Consider the following 9,708-nt stretch of genomic DNA (forward strand, 5'->3'; position numbering starts at 1 on the left):
TCCCACTTTATTTTTCTTCTAAGCACATACTGCCTGACAAAGTACACATTTCTTTATGGTCCATTTCTTCACACTAGGATGTGAGCTTTGAAAGGCCAGATACCTCGCCGTTTCATTCACTGCTGTATTCATTATACCCAGCATGAAGCCTGGCACAGAGTAGGTGCTCAGGAAACATTTGTTGGATAAACATTCACATTCTTGTCAGGAAGAAGATAAATAGCAAAGGAAGAGCTCCCAAACCGACAAAGGAGCCAGTCACATACTGTCAGTTTACAGCCTCTGGAAGAGACACCTGTGACCTTTTCGGAGCACCCACCATGCTGTGACTTCATGCAAACCGCCCTCTCCTCCTGGCTTCTTGGCCAAAAAAGGCCATAGTGAGCTGGGGTCAGCAGGAGGCAAACTTAGGGGTGGGGTGGAAGACCCAGGGGCCAGTTATTGTTACCCTTTCCAGTCCTGTGGCCTTCTGTTACCCCCTAGTTGTTTCCTACCCAGTCTTCTCTTTCTGACCCCTTCCTTGCACACCGAACTTTCCAGCCTGGGGCAGATGATGGCAGCCGGTCCAGAGGAGGCGAGAGACACGCAGAGGGCACTGGCCCAAGCCCTGCCTGGGGTAGGGCAGGGCAGCGTGGACTGCTGCGGTTCAGGCATCTTACTGCTGCCCCGAGATGGAGGCCGCGTTTCCAGTCCTGCCTCTGTTGTGGGCTTGAGGCGGGAGACGCCAGGCTCTCTCTGAGCCCTGCCATCTATGAGCAGAACCGTCTCGCCACCCTCCAGATCGGACCCAGCCCCTCACGAGTGTCATAAGCACCTGCTGTGTGCCTGGCTCAGGACCAGGCCCAGGGGAAATGACACTATTCCTGTCCTCAAGGAGCTCACGGTTTAAAGAACATATAACCTAGGAATCATAACTACTATTAATGAAATGTGACATGGGCTCTAATAAAGCATACAGGGCACCGTTACGGGAGAACTAATTCAGGAAGCTGATGAAGATGTCACAGAAGAAGGAACATCAAAGGGTCTCTCAGTTCGTGTCACCAAGAAGAGGGGTTCCAGAAGACACTCCAGGTGAACAAGAACGTGGGCAAAGTTTTTAGGGTTATTTCCAGTCCAATCTTAACATACAAGATCTGAGATCTCTCGCTTTCATTTTATTTTATTTTTTTAAGAGTTTATTTATTTATGAGAGAGAGAGAGAGAACAAGAGCAGAGGGAGGAGCAGAAGGAGAGGGACAAGCAGACTCCGTGCTGAGTGTGGAGCCCAATGCGGGGCTCGATCCCAGGACCCTGAGATCATGACCTGAGCTGAAATTAAGAGTCGGACGCTTAACCAACTGAGCCACCCAGGCGCCCCGCCCCCCCAAGCTTTCCTTTTAAAATAGTTTTCATCTCTTGGTTTATAAAATGAAGAAAAATTATTTCTTAGTGGCATTAATTCAGAAAAAAATTAAATTTGGAGAACTTACATTAGCTTTAAAGGTCTGTACCAAGCCATCTAGAAAGCGGATGCTGCAGACGACTTCGGATCGAGTTTTCTCTTTGGGTAATTCTGAGGTGCGTATATTATTAATTCTTCCACCCAACGCACGTAACCGGGAGGTCATAACTATCGCTGAATAACCTGTAACAGAAGGTATACCTGTTAGCTGACGTGCAAATTACCCGTTACATGTGGATGCTCCTCACAGTCAACCCATCCCTTGCCTGCTTTGACCCTCATAAACTGAAGAACTCACAGATAAATGAGAACCAGATAACACACCATGTTTCCATTTGAGTTTTGACTTCTAAGTGCCTCTAAGCAAAATTTATTGCTCAATTATAACATGTTAATAGAATTATATGGGTTATTTGTGTGTCTTATCTCCCTGGTCTAAATCTAATTTATATTTCCCAGGCTTTTAATTTTTTATACTTTAAAATATATATATATTTGTGTATTCTACTCCTATTTTTTATTTTTTTACAGAACTAAATGTGGTATAAAAATTGATCTAAATATGAAGACACTTATTGGTAAAATAAACTATGTTAAATAACTTATATTCATTAAAAGACACCACTTAAAAGTAAAGACAACCCACATGGACACTTGCAATATGTGTATACAAAGAATATATAAAGAGCTCCTGCAAATCAATATGAGAAAAACCAAGCAATCTGGTAGAAAATGGGAACCACATTAGTTGTCAAAAAAATGCAAATTAAAACCCACAGAGTAATAGTACCGCATACCCACCAGAGTGGCCACAATGAAACCTGACAAAACCAAGTGCTGGCCACAGTGTGCACCAACTGGAACTTAAAGCACTGCTGGTAAGAATGAAAATTAGCACAACTGTTTTGGAAAACTGTTTGGCAGTATTTACTAGAACTGAACATATGTATACTCTGTGACATAATTCCACTCCTAGGCATATTCCCAACAGAAAAATTTAGATCTATCTACTAAAAGACATGCATGAGAATTTTTATAATAGCCCCAAACTGGAAAAGACTCCAATGCCCACCAACAGAATGGGGAAATTATGGTAGAGTCCTACCACACACAACTATACAGCAAAGGAAATAAATGAACGACCATTAGGCCAAAAACGAATGGATTCTTCTAATGTTATGTTGAACAAAAGCTGCCAGATACACCAGATTACCGACAGCATGAACCCATTTACATAAAGTCCAGAAACAGGCAAAACTGATCAATGCTAATAGAGGACAGAAGCATGTTACCACTGTGTGAGGTGATGAGGGGTGGGTGTTTGTGTGTGTGTGTGACGGGAGTCTTCTGGGATGCTTATAATACTCTATCTATTGATCTGGGTATTGATGATACTGGCGTATTTACTTTGTGAAGCTTCATCAAGCACTATACCTATCTGTGTACTTTTCTATATATTTCAATATCAGGTTCACTTAAAGTAACACGTGTATGCAGAGGGAGTTAGTTTAAAATCCAACTATGGTGTGTATTCAGGGAACGGTGAGGAAAGAGGTTTTCCTAGCGAATGTAACTGTAGAACGGTAGACTAAAAAAGACCGAGGAAGTGTGCAACCGAGCACACGGTCGCAGCGTGCAGGCAGGACAGCCACGGGTCTGGGCCAGCTCCTTGGCTTAGGGAATGGACAAGGTGTAAATCTAACGAGGCTGGATGGAAGAACAGATGAAGACGAAGGACTTAAGTGCAATTTAATGTTCTTTCCATTAATTCTCTGTAAACTTTCTATGATGAGCTGGGCTTTTGCACGTGCTATTCCCTCTGCCTAGAAAGTTCTTTCTGCTCCTCTTTAGGCCTCAGGACCCAGCACAGGCGTCGCTTCCTCAGCAGAGCCTTCCCTGGTGTCCCTAACTACTCTCTCTCTGCGGTACGAGCTCTCCTCTACGACGCTCTGCTCGTTGCAATTCCCCAACTATAGCTGATGATGTATCTAATGTCTGCTTCTGCCACTAGAAGCTTCACAGGGCAGGAGCCCATCTGGTTTCGCTCACTGCATCTCCCAACACCTGCCTCTGGTAGGCAGCCAATAAACAGCTGAACAAATCAGTACAAGGAAGAATGAAATGAAAAATGAAGCACGGGAAAAACAGTGCTACCTAGGGCGCCTGGGTGGCTCAGTCGGTTAAGTGTCTGCCTTCGGCTCAGGTCATGATCCCAGGGTCCTGGGATCGAGCCCCGCATCGGGCTCCCTGCTCAGCGGGGAGCCTGCTTCTCCCTCTGCCTGCCGCTCCCCCTGCTTGTGTTCCCTCTCTCGCTGGCTCTCTCTCTGATAAATAAATAAAATCTTAAAAACAACAAAACCCCAAAAAACAAGTGCTACCTGACAGACTAACGGGTTAGTGGGAGCAGGAAGGAGGATGGAATGAGGGTGGGGACATCCCGTAGACCAGGGCTCCTCACGCTGTAACATGGACACACGAGACCTCTTGGGGATCTTGATGAGATGCAAACTAGGATTCAAGCAGGGCTGAGTGAGGCCCTATAGTCTGCATGGAACGCAGCCTCTGATCCAGGGTCCACACGGTGAGGAACAAGTTGCAGCACTCAGTGTCAGGCAGGGCCAGAGATCCGGATTTGGGAATCAGTAGCAAGGAAGGGGTGAGGACAAGGCAGACTGGAGCCTGAGAATCAAGCCTCAGGGAACCATGGAGGCACAGCCGATCAGCAGGAAGCTAAACCACAAAGGAGGTGGAGGCTCCAGGAGACAACGGTGCCCTTGGCCCCTTCTCCTACTGAAGGAGCTCAGACATACCTCCATCCTCCTGCAGTCAGGGACGGGGAAATCTCAAATATTAATAACAGGAGTCCCTGGGACCAGCAGTGGAAGAAAACTCATTCTGTCACTTACACAATTCCACCCACCCCACCACCTCCACCTTGCCCTTTCCAACAAAAATGTCATCAGAAGCAGGGATGCGTTTTCTGAGTAATGCCAAAAGTGATCAAAAGACAACAACTGTGTTCCGTAATACTTGAACCACATTGCATTTAAAATGTCAAACTGATTGTTTAATCTTTGTCTATGAATTTCAGGTGGGCTATAATTTTTTTTTTAAGATACAATAGAATCATTCTGAATGTGCTTCTTAGTGGGAGGTGCACAGCAGTATTACCTGGGGTGCTTTCCAAAAAAAAGAAGAAAAAAAAAAAAGGCCTGTCCTGGCCACACCCATAGATGGTGATTCAGCATTGTGGGGTGTGACACTGAATGACTTTCCCTTTGGGAAGCCCTCAAAGGAAGGGCCAGGCAGTCAATGGCCAGAAGAGTGGGTTTTTAGGGAACCTCAGGATGTCTTTCGGACGGTCACCCTCAGAATATAGGTCCCACGGAACCTGAGCCATTCACTGAGGGCGCATGCGTGAAACAATAGGGCCGTTCCTCAGAACAGCTCAAAGAAGAGCTCCTCACGCCATGACTCTGGATGGAAAAAGCCAAAGGTGATGTCAGTCGAGTTTCCAAGAGAAAGTACGGTGGACTGACGTGCTCATCGCAGGCACTGATCTTCACACTGCCCCTCACCCGAGCAGCTCTGCGTAGCCGGCACAAGTATGGGTACCAGTGGGACTTACTAACTTGACCATGATTGATGGTGCTTCCCGGCACAGTCTTGTAGCCAGCTGACAAGGGACATCAGCAACCCAGAAGAGACACATCCATCTCTCTATATAAAGGGGCTTGAAACCTAATGACAATGTCTTAAAGAGGAATTTCATGAAAGTCGCAGAATTGTTCTTCCCACAATTGTTCCTAAAGCAAGCCTTGATAAGAGCAAGCCTCACGCTGAATAACCATGTAATTGAACCATGTGTTTTCAGATTGTCTTGAAATTCTATCTTAAACAATCGGGTCAAGACAATGGGTGCTGACTGACTGCCCTGTTTCCTGTACCACAGCAATTGGGGAACTCGGGCTTTCTATGGCTTCCTTTATAAGCCTCTTCATTCTAAACAAAGCCACAACCCAACCAGGAACACACCGGCCTCCCCAACCCCAAGTGATTATGGCTGCAACTGATGCATTTCATAATATGGAAGCCAAGCTTGTTCTTCATTTTTAAAAACAAAATCAATCAATCAGTTAATGGCTTCAGTATCTATTCTGCACAACAGAGGTTCTACTGTGACTATGGTTCTTATCCGACATAAAGGAAGAGGCCACATCTCACTTGGTGCACAGTAGGGGCCCAATGCATACCACGAGGGTTAGGGTTAGCACGTGTAAAGTGCCTACACAATGTGAGACACATAGTAGGTACTCAATAAAAGGCATTTTATTAATAATGCTAAGCTTCTAATCCATCAGGTGCCGATTAGATTCTGGATTTTGTAGGCAATCCTGATTTTAAATACCTTACAGATATACAGATATTCTGTTTCTTAAATTTTTAATAAAGACGGCTAAGGTTAAAAGATACAAGAGATGTGTAACGTACCTATCAGCTGCTCTACAGACTCCGGTCCCAGAGCTTTCTTCTCCTTTTCACACTGCCTGGGGTGTGGCAATCTGGGGCACGTAGGACACCAGAGCCCTCGTGGGTAGGGCTGCATAACAAGGCTTCAACCACTGTCCCTTCTGGGCTCCCTGTCTGCCCTGGAGCTTGGGACGGGGGACAGGTGATGCTTTATTTCCTAAGAGTCTACACGCAGGGGCGCCTGGGTGGCTCAGTCGTTAAGCATCTGCCTTCGGCTCAGGTCATGATTCCAGGGTCCTGGGATTGAGCCCCGCATCGGGCTCCCCACTCAGCGGGAAGCCTGCTTCTCCCTCTCCCACTCCCCCTGCTTGTGTTCCCTCTCTCGCTGTGTCTCTCTCTGTCAAATAAATAAATAAAATCTTAAAAAAAAAAAGTCTACACGCAGACCTGGGGAACTCTGTTCTTTCACAAGCCCATGAACCACAGACAGAAATGAAGGAGAGCACTATACCCTTCTCCATTAGACAAAGTCAGAAAGCAACTCAATTCCACTTTGGTCATTTTAAAAGAAAGTGTTTAAGTTTATTTCATACCCTTTTTTCAAAAATAACAATTTAGACCTCTAACTCAAGAGCACAAGTTTCAGTTAAAAAAAAAAAGCAATCCTGATTTATTAACACCTAATCTGTGACTAAACCCTACAAATGAACCACAGGTGGCTCAATATGGTAATCAACCCGAATAATCATCAAGCTGACCTAGGCCGATGCTACCACCTAGTGGCCACCAGGGGAAATCACTTCACCTCCTACCCTATGACTTCCTACTTCCTTCCTGGAGGGCAAAAGGCACAGCCATGCTCCCTTCTTCTTATCCCAGTTCAACTTCAAAAAATCTCTCACGATATTAGAAAGCCTTCCTTGTATCCCAATTCCTTCCTTTTCCTCTAACTCTTCTTCCCTAGTGAACCCCGGAGAGGTCCTTCTGGAGCGTGGGGAGGATATTTATAAGCCCCAGCAGATGTCTGATCAGCTAGAGAGGAACGTCCCTCACATGGAAAAGTAATAAACACTCATGTATAATCAGCCATGCTAGAGAGATGACTCATCAAATACTGATATTGCTTTCTTCTCCTTTTCACTGTGAATACTATAGCAGTCGGGCTGCATTTATGGTGTAAGCAAGTCTTAGGGGGCAAATGCACATCACTCACAACTTCACAGCATACTGATAGGAGAACATAAACCACCTTCCGATTGCTGACTGTATCTCACCTAGGATAGCTTCTATCTCTGGTCTATTTTATGGCCAGGCTTAAGTGTTCCTGAAACTCCTCTGAAGTGGCGTATTCCCTTCTAAAGATTTATAAACATCTGGATGGGGATTTATGTATTAAGCATTAAGCACTAGATTAAGATCAGATCAAACTGGAAGAATGTATGCTTAGTAATTAAACTGCTAAGAAAGACATAGTGATTAAAATGAGACTTTTTAAACCAAAGACTTATATAAAACTTTAACGTGCTTGATTTAATCATCTGGGGAACTTGTTAAAATAGATTCTTGGGCACCACCCACAGAAATTATGGTTTGGTAAGGACCGAGGAAACTGCATTTTAAAAGTTAATTTTTTCCAACTTATAGAAAAATCGCAAGAAAAACAACTCTCATACACCCTCACTGGCCTGGATTTAATTAACATTTTGCCACATACGCTTTCTCTCCTGCACACACACAGCCCTCATGCTTTTTACTGAACACTTGGAAGGTGTAGGTATCATGCCCCTTTGCCTCTGAATATTTTAGCATGTCTCTCAAGAACAAGGACCTTTCAAACCACAGTACAATTATTGCACTGAGACAATTTAACATTGATAAAGCACTTATGTAATACACAGCCCATATTAAAGATATGCAAATTATTCTAATGATGTCCTTTATTTCTTTCCTCCTGATCCAGGATCCAAACCAGGACCTTGCCTTGCTTTAGTGGTCAGACAGAAGTTGCATTTTATTTTTTTAAAGATTTATTTATTTGACAGAGAGAGACACAGCGAGAGAAGGTACACAAGCAGGGGGAATGGGAGAGGGAGAAGCGGGCTCCTCGCTGGGAGCCCAATGCGGGGCTAGATCCCAGTACCCTGGGATCATGACCAGAGCCAAAGGCAGACGCTTAACGACTGAGCCACCCAGTCGCCCCCAGAAGTTGCGTTTTTAATAAGCATCCCCAGGGGACTCAAATACGCAGGTCTGAGCACCATGCAGTGGAAAATACTGAACCAGATCACCCTAGGGATCCTTTCGGTTTTGACCGTCTGTGTCTACAGCCAGGGGCTTGGTCAGGTCGGTACCCTACGTCAGTCTTCCTACATTACAAATCACTTCCCAGAACTAAAAGGAGTTTCTGTAGCTTAGCAGCTGTCCCTTTACTCAGTCTGGGGAAGCCCTTCATAGGGCACTGTGGACACAGACTTTCCGGTCTATATGTCACTGCTGGGATTAGCACTGTTGTCAAAACAGAGGAAGAAAGCAACACGAAAATAATGTTAGTTCAAAAAGGATTCTATCGCTTGATATTATGTAACCAGATGTCTTGGCTTGTTTGCTCAAATTAGTTCACATCTTTCAGACAGTGACTCTTACCAATTCCTAACATCCAAGTTATAAGAAAGACAGCAGTGCCTTCTGTAATGCACTTCCTCAGAAAAGAGGGCAGTCAACTACTCTTGTGGGAAGGAAGGAAAGAGACAAAGGGAAAAGAGATGCACGCATTTTGTGATTTATTAGGCTTTGCCAATGTTAATAATGAAACTCAGCCCAAGCCATCAGTGATTTTAGTTCATTTTTAAAATACCCACATAACTTAAAAAAACACTGCTGTAGATACTATTGCACTTTTTTGTTTTTAATGAGAGCGCGTGTTGCGTGCAAGGGGGGGGGGGGGGGGGGAGAGGGAGAAGCCGAAACAGGCTCCACACCCATCTTCATGCCCAGCACGGAGCCTCACATGGGGCTCAATCTCACAACCCTGAGATCATGACCTGAGCTGAAAGCAAGAGTGGGACGCTTAACCGACTGAGCCACCCGGGTGTTCCTCACTTCATTAATTTTAAATTATGTGCAGTTGATAAAATTACAACTGGTACATGAAACTTAATTTTCCTCATGGCTAATTTCCATAAATTTATCAACACTGCTTTCTGGCAATTATCCCCCCCCCCACTTACTTGGCTTTTTTAATATCCAAAGTACAACACTGCATAACAATACGAAGATACACAGACTTCTTTTAAAAACTAGTTTATAATGTAAACAATCACTATGAATATCAATAAAGTAGAAAAATTCTATTAAGGATGGCATTTTCATATTGTTAATTCAATGTTACAGCCAATGCACTAATTCTTCGGCATAGAGGCTCAGGACAAATTAATTTTTCAACAGCATTTTTAAAGCTTAAAGCCTGTTATTGAAAACAATAATCACAGCTGACAGTGGAAAGTACTGGAGCACAAGACTTCTTTTTAATTTGGGGTATGCATATATAAGAGTATTTAATATCATATTTATAAAAAAATAAATGCTTTTGTGAACACTTTTATGAAAGTTCTTAACTCTCACATTTCACATTATTTGCCACCACATGGGAGAAAATGCTCATTCAAGTCCCTTCGATAGCACAGCTCAATACTCAAATTATCTTGCAATTATTGATCCTCACACTCCAGAAGTACAATCTTGGGATCAAATCGTTTGTTCCATAGATCCTGTAATTTGTTCAGGGAGTGGATCTC

At 44.1% G+C, this 9,708-nt stretch overlaps 1 protein-coding gene across 2 annotated transcripts in view; it reads right to left on the bottom strand.

Annotated features, from left to right (window-relative positions):
* The window catches only part of PTPN3 (protein tyrosine phosphatase non-receptor type 3), a 106,456-nt gene that overhangs the window by 73,608 nt on the left and 23,140 nt on the right, over nt 1-9,708 (bottom strand). For both annotated transcript variants that reach the window (XM_032418494.1, XM_032418495.1), the window contains exon 2: nt 1,473-1,627. In XM_032418494.1, the coding sequence (XP_032274385.1) occupies nt 1,473-1,610 (138 nt within the window). In that variant the 5' untranslated portion in view covers nt 1,611-1,627. The remainder of the gene's footprint in view (nt 1-1,472; nt 1,628-9,708) is intronic.

The sequence above is a fragment of the Phoca vitulina genome, unplaced genomic scaffold (assembly GCF_004348235.1).
Source record: "Phoca vitulina isolate PV1807 unplaced genomic scaffold, GSC_HSeal_1.0 scaffold21, whole genome shotgun sequence".
Taxonomy (NCBI): Eukaryota; Metazoa; Chordata; class Mammalia; order Carnivora; family Phocidae; genus Phoca; species Phoca vitulina.